Genomic DNA, 13,505 nt, shown 5'->3' on the forward strand with positions numbered 1-13,505 from the left:
ACTGCAAACCCACCGGGCAGAGCAGACTCAATTTCTCAGCACCACAGCAAAGGAAGCCTGTGAAAAGAAAAGAGATGGTTATTCAGCCAACTGCCAGTAACCTTTCCCAGTGGGAACACAGAGGTCATCCCCATCTCTTCCAGACACCATCTCCATCCTTCCAACTTCAAACCCAGAGAGAAAGAGGACAAAAATGCTGGTACAGGGACATGAACAGAGGCAGTATTTGAGAGCTGTCCCACCCCAGGGACACAGAACTGGAATTAACAATATCCCCTTACTTCTTCCATGCTGCAAGGAAAACACTTTGCTTCTTTGACAGGCTGGGGTGACAAGGGTTGGGAGAGTAACAAAACCAAAAGAAGTTAATTGAATTCACTTTTTCTGAACACAGTTCCTTCAGCTCCTGCAAGGAAATCCCAGAAAAGGCAGAGGACTAGGAATGTAACCCATAGGCAAGTACCCTGACTATGACCAGCATACTCTAGGGTAATGGTGAAAATACTTAAAAGGATTAATTTTGTTGCCTGGACTAGAAAAACCTCACAGACAGCTGAGAAGACAGGACCCACTGACAGCAGCTTTCTGACAGGGTTTAGGAGGCCATCGAGGCACATTTCAGCAGTGCCAGTCCCCACAGGAGCTGGCTGTCCTCCCTTAGCTCAGTGCAGTTTTTACCAGGTTAACCCTGAGCAGAACTTTTAACCAATTTTTTCTCTACTGGACAGGTAACAGAGCAGAAGTTTACAGCGAGTATTTATTGATTTCCCTGCAACTGCCCTGTAATTCCAGACCACATCACTCAGCCCTTGGCCCTTAGAGGAGCTGCAGCTTTAGGAGCTGCTGTGCTGGTATTGCAGCACGTGTGGGTGTTTCAGAACCACAGAACCACACAAACTGTGGGACACAGACCTGGAGACTGCTTGCCTCTGCTGCATCCACACCAGAACAAGATTGTTACATGCTCTCACAGCAAACAGCTTTTCACTTTTTCCTCCAATCTCCTGCAGCAACACAAGCTGCAGCTGTATTTGACTCAAACCAATGAGTCACCCTTCAGATGCATCTCATCTACCTGGAGGATCTTTAATGCCAGGGATTAGTCTCAAGGTAGGAAAAAGCAGATGGAATTATCCTAAACTTAATTTGTGCTTGCTTTGTGTATAAAGAGCAGAGCTCCACTGACTTAGAGAAGATTTGTCAGTTTTTACTCAGAATGAATTCAGCTCAGGTGAACATTGCTGGCTCTGCTGCACACTCCCTGTTGTAAAGGGAGTGCATGGTGACACCACCTTTGAACAGGCTATACCAAACAAAAGGCATGAGTTTAGTGACACCCCAAAAAACCCTTCCAGCATATAAGCTACTTAGAAAAGGCTAAGCTTGTAATTTAGCAAAGTCAGAGTGATGGTGCAAAACCTGAGGGAGCAGAAGCTGATTGTTCTCTCCAGCAGAATAAGCATGAGGTGGAGGGAAAACAGGGACATCTGGAAAACCATGGGGGTGCCTTATTCAGCAAAGCACTAGGATGTGCATCAGCATCTACCCCAAAGCAGCAAAGCCCTTGAAGTCATGCAGTTCTGCCAGAGCCATGCTCAGGCACTGAGCTGGAACCTGCCACTCTGGGGAATGTGGGAAGATGGATGGGATGTAACATTCACCACCTGCACAAACCTAAAGAGAAATCACAGGGCAATCAACAAGTAATAAATTAACTCCAAATATCTGTGGCACTTTCTGTTATACCCACAATCTCTTATCTTGATGGAAATGGGACTGATCTTACCTTTTCAGGGTTAGTATCAGGACTTGGACTCTCTGGGGTTTATTTCCCATCTGTCCACCACAGAAGGATCATCTTGGATTTTGAAAGCATGAAATAATTCAGTTTCTGATTAACTTAAAAAGTGACCAAAGGCTGGAATCACAACCACCGGGCACAAAGAGAGGAAACTATATACAGACATCAACTTTCCCAACACCCAAGAAGGCTGAGAAGCACCAGAAAGCATCTGCTATAGCCTCCTCAAAGGGCAGATGGAGAAAGGGTACTGTACTGCTTACAGAAGGTCCCCAGGTTCAACACTGGACATCAGAACAAGCCAGTGAGGCAGCACAGCTCTCCTGAGCAGGGGATGGGCAAGAGGCAGGAGAACAAAGTCCTGAAATGGCAGCACTAAGAGCTGAGCCCCAAAGGACTTCTGTTCCTGCATGAATGGCAGATCAGGGAGAGGGAATCACAGTGGGGAAGGTGGCCCTCATCCTTCCCAGACTCCAGCAAACATTGTCCCTCTCTTGCTGAGGTCAGTGGTTGCCTGAGGACAGGTGCAGACTTGCCAGACTCTGTATGGGAGGTGGTTTCATGCTGGGAGTAACTCAGGGACAGGGGCTGAGCACCAGCAAGGAAAACACAGGAGCAGGGTCATCCTGCAGGACTGCATCTGGGGCAGCCCTGCCCCACCACGACTGTCCACAAACAGGGAAGGTGCCTGTTTTTCTAGGGAATGGGATCAGTTCTTACCTGAGATTTGCCAAGAACCATTTCCACACAAATGTATCAGAAATGCTAATAGGCAATACAGCTTTCCACACTCACCTGTTGACAAATTTGTTAAGCAATTCTAGCCCACTCCCACCCCAAATAACACCTTGTAACTCACCGACTCCCCTTTACCTGCAGGGTGTTGTCCAGGTCTCCCTCAGCCTTCAGCTGGGACAATCCTGGCCATGCTCCAGGAGCACTCCATGCTGTACACAATCCCTAGCTCTATCCTCTGAGAACCCAGCAGCTGGTTTGCTAATGCTGAGAGACATGGATTGGGGTGGCTGGCAAGCCCTTTGCTTCCTGTCTAAAAGGTGGACAAAACTTATTCTACAACATTTCTGGTGAAAAAAGTAATTAGGAAAATTGTCATCATGTCAGTCAGATATTCCTCCATCCCAGTAAACCAAGATATTGCAAAATGGAGATGAATTCTCTCCCATGATAGCTGTTAACATACAAAGCTGAAATCAGCCCCTACATTTTGCTGCCTGGTCTGCATTCCAGATGCCACATGTTCTCATATCCCAGTAACACAAGAGGGTGAGACAGCAGCAGGGGGGCTGCTGTTGGAGTAACCACCAACATTCCTCCCATTTCTTTCAAAGATAGGCAATTATATTAAAACTAAAAGTTTCTACTATAACATGCTCCTTGGGCTTTCACTCTTATTTAACTGTAGCTCAAAACATTTAAAGGTAATAATTTTTAAAGTCTCTTGCTTTTGTAGGGCTCACATTTCCTGCTAAACCAACATTAATATCCACCCACAGCCAACAGAGCCTACCTGGGCCTCTCTGGTTCAGCTTCCTCACTTCTGCTGAGCTCATCAAGGGCCCACTTGGAATGCAACTGACTAAAATTCACGAGTTGCTCACAAAAAGCTCTCCTACCAAAAGATACCTGTTTCCAACCCAGCTGCTCCTGCAAAAGCTTCAGCAGAGCTCCAGGGCTGTGAGCACCTGGTTCAGCACGGAGGGGTCTGTGCAGCTCAGGGCTCACGGGCACTGCAGCAGCACATGCACCACACGAGACAACAGGATGGACTGATGGCAGTGTCACAGGGGTGAGTGGGGTATCAGACACGTTTTCAACACTTAACATGCATCCAAAACCCCCTAAAGTATCTCAGCTCTAAGTACATTAAGAAATAAATCAAAGTTTTCTTCTCCATTTCCTCTTCTGCTATAAAATTCTATATTCATGTCCCTACTCCAGAGCTATGACTTTTCTGCATAGCCTATTAACTAAGAATACATTTCTAAATGTAAACCAATTGAAAATAAAATTAATAAAAACATAAAAACACAAGAATCAGTGAAAATTAAAATGTCAAAAACAAATATCAAAACCAAAGAAATTTATTTCCGTCAACAAAAATACAGAATACAAAATGACACTGGTCCCATGGGCCCTCTGAACGTACTAAAGACAGGCACAGGCTGCTGCAACCCCAGCCAAAGCTGCCCTGCTAATTCATAAGGATCTCCATTTGCACCAGTCTTGCGTTCGTGTCTCCTGATGTTCTGTATGGGATCATCCCAGCAAACATTATCAGTGCCCGAGCTTGAGACTGAAGTTGCTGCAAAAGAGAAAAACAAAGTACAGTTACTTTAGTATAAAAAAAAGACAATGATACAATACTCTTCAAACAAACACGTCATCTTTATATCTCAGAGCTGCTCTCTAGAAAAGGAGACTCTGCATTTTGAAGAAAATCCAATTATTCCCTTTTCCAACCATTAAAAGCATGTCAAGTTATCCTTTTGCTTAAAAAATAATCCCATCTTGTTTGAAAATACCTAAGAAAAACATTTTCAGCAATGTGGGGCATTGTTGTACTGCAGCAATCTTGTAATTTCTGCATGAAGTGGGCTTTCCCAGGGCAACAGGATTCCTTGCCACCTTGCAAAACATAAATTTGATCCTGTTGAAATGCAGCATTAATGTTCCCAAAGCAGAAGCATTAGAAACAAATCAGAGATGCCACACACACCTGGAGATCTCCAGCATCACCCTGCAACATGCCAATCTCCTCAAAGGCTCTTCTGCCAATAACACAATGAAAGCAGAGGCACCAAGCCCACTCAGACCTTTGCCCAAAGCAACCAAACCCCTTCTTGCACAGCAGAAGACCACAGAACAGCTGAAGGAATTCAGGAATAATTTGTTTTATTTGTTAAAACTATTATTAAAGTAAAAGGAAAGTCATTCCAATAACTGGTAGGAGTCAACAGAATACAGAAAAACCAAATCTTTGTAGAAAACCATTCAGACTGCTTTGATTGCTAACAGGTGTTTCTTCTTAAATATTAAGCATCTCAAAATTACTCTGCTGGAAGACCTAACTGTTCAAATCCTGCTTTCACCTACTGACTGCAGGGAAAGCCAAAGGTTTTTAGGTTGCTGTTGGTGTGTGGCTGGTAAATCTGATAGCAGGAACTTAGAAACTGAGAAGTGACTGAAGCCCATTCCACGTTTGGGAACTGTTATAAACACCATTCCTGTGCCTCTTTGGCCAATTCCACCCCTTTTTCAGGGTGATGTCAAACCAGTCTGTTATTCAACAGCCACAGAGAAACTTTGGAGGCTGATAATGGAAAAGCTGTGAGAGTTTTCCCTAGACTGACCCAATTACTAACATCTCCCAGGACAGCTTCCCTCCCAAGCTGTCAGGCACCACCAGAGGACTGGCAACTTGACAAGGTGGCCTGGAAATCACTGATTCTGTTGCCATCAGTGTCTCCCAGCCTGCTTCCAAATGTGTTAGACAGTGAGGCAGTGTAATTATGTCTGAGCTGCTGCTTTTCAGTGGAGGTCAAAACAGGTGGTAGATGAAAAAAAAAAAAAAAAGCATGTCAAGGTGTCTGACTTTGGAGTTAAAGTATTAAGAAGCAAAAACTCTCACCATGACTAAGAAAGGCTGAGGAGGGGTGTGAGTTACTGTTCTCTTTACCTTTTGAGTAGCAATGATACCAGAGCTGGTGTATTTTCAAAAATCAAAACAATACTTTGGGAAGAACAAACAGAGGTTTGCAGAGGTTAAGAGTGGCCTGGAGGTCTAGATGTTCTATTGGCTGTAATTACTTAATGAACGTTACAGTTACTTGCAATTTTAAATAAGACCATAGATAATTAAAAAAAAAATTAATTCCATTCCATTCATGACCTAATTTTGCCAAGATAATGCCTTTGGGCTGCTCCAGAGAGTTCACCACCCCTGACTGGGGTGAGGAGCCTATGACACTGCTGTCATGCACCCACAGCATCTGGGTCAGGGCTGTCACCACAGCCATGGTTTCCAGGACTGCACGTTGGGCTCCCTGCAATCTCTGCCTGAAATCTGACAAAATGGATCAGGCCAAGTGGGACAGGACTTTGTTCCCTTATTCCCAAAACTAATTAATTATATACATAAAAGAAAAAATACCTAAAACACAGCTTGGGTGATTTCATTCTGAAATAAACACAATGCAGAAGTGCCAGCTCTGACCCCAGACCTGATCTTTTCTAGTCCACCTCCAAAGTGGGACAGAGAGCACTTTGCAGAGAGCACTACTGGGCTCAGGGGGGCTCCAGCAGTACTGCTCCCCTCCATCCTGCCCATGCTGCCAGTCCATGCTGCTCCTGCTGAAGTCCCACCCATGGCAGCAGGATCCTGCTCAGGGTGGCTGGCAGAGCAGTGCTTGGCACCAGAGGGCAGATTCAAGGGCTCTGATTTCCCCTCTGGGGGACACTGCTCCCTGCTATGTAGAATAAGCCCCAGAGTTACAAACAGCAACTGTATTTTCTTCTGATGAACAGAGGGATCTGAATCTGCCTGTCCTGATGGAGCTAAAGAAAACCCAGGGATTTCAAAGACCTGTTCAAGGAAAGGGAATTTTTCACTTTCTTTGTCTACTGGGCAATGTGCCAAGATTGTTAAAGCTTCTGAAAGGGTCTGATTTCCCCACAGATTTGCTTCCCCAGAGAATATGGAAAAGCTGCCCTTCTCCCAGGGAAGTTCAGGAGACAAATTCTTGTCATGCACAGCCTGCTGAAGCTCATGTCTGCCATCTCTGTCCAGGTGAATGAGATTTTGCTGAAGGAACACCTCTCTCCTCACATCTATAATGCCCTCATATCTTCACACCACTAAAATTGCCTGAGTTGCCTCTCAACTGAAACAATCTGAATTCCCTGCTCCTGCAGCCTTGGAAGAAATTCTTCAGGGTAAGAAAAAAGGGCAACACATGTAAAGCCATTCTTACCCTACCCTCCATGTGCCCATGCCTGCTATTATTTTTGCACATGCAGATCTTTAGGCAGACAGGAGACTGAGTGGTAGGTTTTTCCTGTTGCTAATCCTACATTTGCAGATCTATGCTCCCTTGTGACACTCCAGACACACAGCTGTTCTCTTATCCCCTCCCTGACAGCAGAGGCAGTGGACACTTGTTCCCTCTGATGGCAAAGCACAGCTTGTACTGCACACAGCATCCAGAGATCTGTGACTCAGAAACCCTGTGCTCCCAACATCACTGACACCCTGCTGCCATGAGATCCCATCACAAGGCCTGGAGCTTGATTAACAAAACTTGAAGCCTGAAATAAAAAAAAAACTTTCAAGGGTTTTTAGCAAGGTACAACATCAGTTCATCTCAACAGCTGTGACAGCAGGAGAGTGCAGAGCAGGGTTATGAAGTGGTGTCACACTGAGCACATTGTGGATATGATACAATATCATGGTGGCCTCCTTCCACACAAACCTCTGCCTGCAAAGCTGCTAATTCCATCCCCAGTCAGCCCATGGTATTCATCCTGAGCTGACACCTGACAGCACTCCACCCCTGTGGAGATGGTAGATCCTTCTACATGGGGCATAAGACTGAAATCACAAAATCAAAACAACCAGCTCACTTGGAAAACAAGGAGCTAAGGCACTCTTTGCTCAGTGCCAGCCTTCTGAAGATACACAGCAGGTAACAACAGATTGTGTCAGCCTGGGACTTCTTCACACATGCAGAGTTTAAGGTGTGAGAAGCCCAAGCAGTGTGCACCCTTCTCCAGTGCTGCTGATCTAGAGTACAAGCACTCTTGTGAGGCAGGATCCTGTAGCTCTTGCAGGCTGTGCCCCAAGACAAAAGCTGTACCATTACCTAAGCCTTTTATTTTTCTATGCAATTTAAAAATGCTACTAAGACTTTTACCAATATTACAATTTACAGATCAAAGGCACTTCTGTAGCTGACTAAAGCCTGGAATAAAGCTGGCTATGGCCCAAATTGGTTTTTCACTCTCAAAAGGAGTTGATATTTATTTTCTAATCTGCTAAGACAGGATGAATGGTTTGGCCTTGGTTTCGAGCGCCTGCAGCAGCTTTAACTTACAAAGAGTTACAAGACCAAAGCTGGCTGGAATTAAGCTGTGAACCCTTCTGCTCAACCCCACATGTTAGCAGGTGAGTGCTCACAAATCTGGCTGTGCTATTCAAATGCTGCCTATTCTGCAGCTTGCTGGAGGTGGAGGCTCCCATCAGTGGCTTGGGGAAATGCCTCTGCACCAGCTGGAGCAGGGAAGTCAAACCACTGTGGTCATGCATTTCAACAGCAGCCAGACCAAGCACTGCTGCAAGCTGCAACAGCAGCCGGAGTGCTGCAAGCTGCCCACTCCCTGCAGGGGCAGCAGAACAATGCTGGTGTTCACCAAGGGGATGTGCTCCAGCACCCTGGTGTTTCACCCAAGAACACCTGGAAAATGTTGGCCTGCATCACTACAGAAGCAAGCTGAGGGGAAGAGTCAAGGAAGGCCCTTCTAGCAGAAATGGGCACTTACTCAAATGAAAGAAGTGGCACTCATGTGCTTAAAAAGCAACAGCTCAGTTGTAAAGGCAGCAACATCAACCATCCTAGAGACACTGCACAGTTGCCATTTCCTTTACTATCTAAGATTCCACTAAGAAGCAAAGTGGACACTTGTTTTCTCTTACTAGGAGATGAATATAGATGTAATGTCTCCATTAGCTCAATGTTATTTAAAGCAGTATCATAGACTCAAGAATGGCTTAGGCTGAAAGGATCTTCCAGTTCCAACCTTTCTTTAGGCAAAGCTGAAGGCATCAGAGACCAGCCTTGAGACCAAGTAACTGGACAAGCTCAGTAAACCAAGACTGTAAGTAACTGAGCAAGCCAAATCCAAGACCATTAGAGATTCACAGTTACCTGAAGCCCAATCTCTTGAAACCAGCAGAATAGGATACAGGCAAACTGGTCAGTGAGAATGATATTCTTACCGAATCTCTGTCTTCCATAACCCGCTGGGGTCTGGCAGGAGTGGTTGGGCTTGTGCCTTTCATCCTCTTATACTTGGTGAATAAAATATTCATGGTTGCAAGCAGAACCTCAGATAAATTGTGTTTGATCTACACAAAAAAAGGAGAAAAAAAGACACATTGCAGCAAAAGCAGGTTGACAGAACCATGAGCCTTACTGTACAGATTCCTGTAACAGCCATAGGTGTAATGCATGACTGCACCCTCCAGCAGAAACACTAACCAGAGATTTGAGACAGACATGCCCAGTGGCTGCACCTTCATGTTTGATAGCAGCAGGTCAGATAAAACCCAAATACACACAACCACTGCCTAAAAAAGAACTGTCACCCTCTAGTTAAAAGAGTTAAAGAGCAGTAACAGCTTTCCATTATGCTTCATTTGCTAATAGACAAATGCATTAATTCCTGTAATTTAGAAGGAGGGAAACAAACACCCTACAAATGCTTAGTGACCATTAAGAGCACAGAAGAACTAGGTCACCAGCAAGTCAAAAGTTTTCAATATTCTGAATTCTTGAAACACAGCAAGTTCAGGGAGACTCACATCTGCAGATACCTTCTTCAAAATGGAGACAGGATTTCTGGGCAGGGAATTCTAGTGCTCAAATGAGCAGCATTAAGAAGAAAAAGTTGCAAGCCAAGAGTATACTTGTATGAAATCAAAATAATCTCATCCTTTTTTTCCGCTAAAGAATAAGAATGATGAGATGATAAGGTTTTAAGATCCTTTTAACAAAGCAAAAGGCTTTAGGAAGCTAAACCCAAGACATGACTTACTTCATCGCTGAAATTCCGGAAGGCAGCGACTCTCTCCTTGACGCAATCTTGGCTAAGAGGTACAAGCTTCAGGCGTTCAATAATCTTCAAAAAGAAAAGCAGGAATCAGGACAGATAATCAGCATTCTATGTACCCTGTATTAATAAAGTTTGTTTTTGAAGTGTTAATGAAATTATCTGTTTCCATTCAAAAGAAATAATTTCATTGTCAGTTACTGGTTTATCTCCTCACTTTGTTGAGCAACAGGAATATTTTGTTCGAAGTCTACAAAATAGCTCCAGGAAGATCATCCTGTTTATCAAGCAACAGGGAAGAAACACCTTTTAAAATTCCTGTAACACTGTAGTCCCTTCTAACTCATTAAATAAATTTTTTAAAGTGATGTTATTTGAGACATTCTGGGCTTTCAAGGGCATTAGGAAGGCTACACTTCAAACAGAACTCTTAAAACTTACATCAAAGGCCCTGTCAACGTGACCAGCGTGATATTCATCAAAAAATGTGATTAAGTCTAGCAGAAGGTAGAACGTGGAGTCAATGGATTTCTTTGCACTTATCCCCTGCGCTTTGTACCTGAAAGAAATTGTGTTACAATTTTATTGTGCAAAATGGCAACCGTTTATAACTGTGCCCTTGCAATTCTTGGAAGTGGAGACATCAAACTCAAGGACAGAGGGCATTTAACAAAGGACAGCTTTCATTTCCCTTAACCGGGAGGCAGAATTTTCACAGGTTGTGGCTTTTTAAAAACACTGTTAATCACTTCCAGTTTAGCAAATCCAGCATTTGTTTCCTTTAAAATGTTTACATTTCCCACATTCATGGGGAAACTGTGCCAGGCAGCACAGACCTGCAAGGCAAGCTCTGTACCAGCATGTTTAACACGCTGTTTTACAGCAGACAATCCTCCAGCACAACTGCCTGCTTCAGGCAAGAAGTCAAGACTTAAAAGATGGATTAAGAGTTCCTGCATGCTCTCAGGAGCTACACTGGCTATGGGATGAACTGGAGGGCTGCCTGCTCTCACTCCTAACTGCATGGGGGCACAAAGAAGCTGTTTTGCCTTTTTCTTGGGTGTCTCCTCTGCTCCAAAAGCATCACAAGAACACACAGGAGGAATGCTGCATCCCTACAGCACTGTCATCAGGACAGTACCATGGAAAAGCCCTGTCTTACATTTAACTGGCAAGAAGATGTGCTAGTCAGAACCGCTCTGGCGTTGCAGTCACCCAGGTTTGCAGCTGTCAAGTGGCACTATTGCACAGCAGTATTTAATGCTTTCAGACAGATCAAAGCATGTAGCAAACCAAAAAAAGCCCATTACAGCCTTTGCTGAAGCTTTAACTCAAGCCATAGATTTAATTCCCTTTAATGTCTGCCACCAAATCAGTCTCTCACCAAGTCAATACAGCACCAATTTTCACTCGTTCCCAGCCTGCCCAAATGAAGGAAAGGCTGACTAGAAGGAGTGACTGGCAAATGCCACTTGTCAAAAGAAGAAAGGCGAAGGCCTCTGATGGAAATCAATACACTCCTGTATTTGTCTTCCCAATTTCAAAGTGCCAGCAAGTGGGCTTGGTTTATTTTTATTATCTCTGCAGCTCAATGGTTGATAAAAACCAGTAAGGCATTTCTCATAGGAATCCACATTTTGCTCTAGTAAAATACAGGAATTATCCCTGGCAGTGACCGTGACAAGATGCACCAAACGTGACGATTTTAAAAAATCACGGACATATTTTGCAACTACAGCTTTTCAGAATCAGGTTATTCCTAACTTCTAGTTGCTAATGAATCCTGAGCACTGATTTCTCTCAAGGACATACCCTAATTAGTATACAGACATGGTAAGGGACATTCCTTTCAGCTGCTTCCTTTCTTTCTGGACACCACACAGTACTTGGCATTAATATAACAGGTTGTGGAAATGAGGTCCACTGCAACAGTTCGTCTTAAATACTCCCTTTTTAGCTTTCATTAAAGCAACAGTTTTCAGACAGCTACTGAGAGATTGTTACAACTCAGAATTACTGGGTTTGTAGCTCTCTCAATACTATTTCAAACAAGTGACTTGCATGCAACAACTCAGCAACTGTTACAATATTTTGCTTTAAAAATAATATAAAACATACAATTCACGTATTTACTGCTCCTTAACGGACTCCATCTCCAGATGGAAATCCTGATTCATCTACAGATAAAACTTTTTGTCAAATTTACCTGACCTGCCCCTGAAAATTTCTGGTTTCAGTACTGCAAGCCATCATGAGCAGGACAGGGTAAATTCTGACCTCTTGTTTGTCTTTCTAAATTTGCTGCTGGGGATGCCACAGTCCAGCCTGCAGAATCAACATCAGGAACTAACACCCACAGCTCTGACAGTCCCAGGTCATGCTGAGGTGAATCACCCAGTCCTGCCCTTACCTGAGTCTTACCTCTCAGCAATGGAATGGGCCATGTTCTTCAAACGCTCCTTGTTTGACTGGGGAGTGCTGATCTGGGGAACAACCGGACTAAGGAGCTTGTTCATCAGTTCTAAAACTTTGTCAGGGTTCTGTTGGCATTAAAGTTACACAAACAAAAGGAGCATGATGAAACATGGTGTCTTAATCTCATTGAAAAACAGTAAAGTCTCATGCAGTGGTGCCTACTGCAAGCCCAGAGCCACTTCCCTCCCATAAAGAGTCAAGATCTTATTAGCTACAAGCAACATAATGCTGCTGGGTCACAAGAAAAAGCGTTTCCCCCTAGTTTTTCTCTAAAACAGTGGTTATGGTTGTATCCACCTCTATTTCCAAAGGAAACAAGAGTACTCAGTATAAAGACCAACTATTTCAGACTTCAGTTCAACATCTGTGAAATTGGGAGAGTACACTCCAGGTAAATAACTGCACTAGACCAAATTAAATCATGCATGGGGCACTCTCTTCAAAAGAGCACATTGATCAGGACCACAATGTCCTAAATCAGAATCCCTGGAGTGCAATCCATCTGGATGTGCTAACTAAAACATCTCTTCATGCAGCTCTGTTCTCCAGCAGCAGAAATAAGTTGCTTGAACAAGGGCAATTCAACCTCTGAGATGAAATTTAACCTCCTAATCACAGGCAGAATGTTTGGAAGGAAAAAAGGTGAACCAAGTATTTAAGGCAGCACACAAGACACATACCTTTGCAAGGTCATAGAGTTTTGCAGCTTCTTCAAACAATCCTTTATTTTCTGCTGCAGAAGCCACTTTGTTAATAATGGATTTTGTGTCACTTGTAAACTTGTCTATCACTCCAGGCTAAAGAGGTGAGACAAAAATGAAAAAGAAAAGAGGAATCAGAATGCTCAGACACTCCAGAATATTCTGCCAAGGCAGTGAATATTTTACATGTTGGCTTATGATTGGAATAGCCTGTACATTTCCACGGGAATGTGCAAAAGTGAGACATTAAAAATAGAATGAGCTCTTGCAAGAAGGACTCTCTCCTAAATGGAATCAGCACTGAGACATCCTTGGTTTTTAATTCATTCAAAATGACCCAGATAAAATAACTCAAGAGTTTGAGCTGTTGACACAGAAGAAAACACAAAAGACTTCAGCAGATAGCATTCCAAGGGCTTCAGGGATGCAGTTTGTTTATACTGGCATGACAGGTTGCCAGTGAAATCTCACACAGATAAATGATGGGCAACAAGAATTTTAAAACAAATAATAAACATGTAGAATAAAAGAGATGAAAGAGTCAAGAATATCTGGAAATTACTGCAGTTGAGGATGCAAAAATGAGACTATATAATCTAGAAGAATTTATTTTAAACCTAAAATTGTTGGTTTCACACCAAAGAAAGTGCAAAACAACAACTGCCCTGCAGTTCCTGACCTGC

General features: G+C 43.6%; 1 protein-coding gene across 4 annotated transcripts in view; it reads right to left on the reverse strand.

The window, feature by feature from the left end:
• Positions 1–3,892: 3,892 nt before the first annotated feature.
• NUP93 (nucleoporin 93) overlaps positions 3,893–13,505 on the reverse strand; it is a 76,130-nt gene continuing 66,517 nt past the window's right edge. For 3 of the 4 annotated variants that reach the window (XM_041459032.1, XM_041459034.1, XM_041459035.1), the window contains exons 17-22: positions 12,802–12,918; positions 12,068–12,186; positions 10,088–10,205; positions 9,632–9,715; positions 8,814–8,942; positions 3,893–4,124 (exon numbers count right to left, since the gene is read on the reverse strand). In XM_041459032.1, the coding sequence (XP_041314966.1) occupies positions 4,014–4,124; positions 8,814–8,942; positions 9,632–9,715; positions 10,088–10,205; positions 12,068–12,186; positions 12,802–12,918 (678 nt within the window). In that variant the 3' untranslated portion in view covers positions 3,893–4,013. Of the gene's footprint in view, positions 4,125–8,813; positions 8,943–9,631; positions 9,716–10,087; positions 10,206–12,056; positions 12,187–12,801; positions 12,919–13,505 lie in introns of those variants that run through there. The other variant, XM_041459036.1, reaches the window with a different exon arrangement.

The sequence above is a fragment of the Pyrgilauda ruficollis genome, unplaced genomic scaffold (assembly GCF_017590135.1).
Source record: "Pyrgilauda ruficollis isolate IOZ18807 unplaced genomic scaffold, ASM1759013v1 scaffold13, whole genome shotgun sequence".
Taxonomy (NCBI): Eukaryota; Metazoa; Chordata; class Aves; order Passeriformes; family Passeridae; genus Pyrgilauda; species Pyrgilauda ruficollis.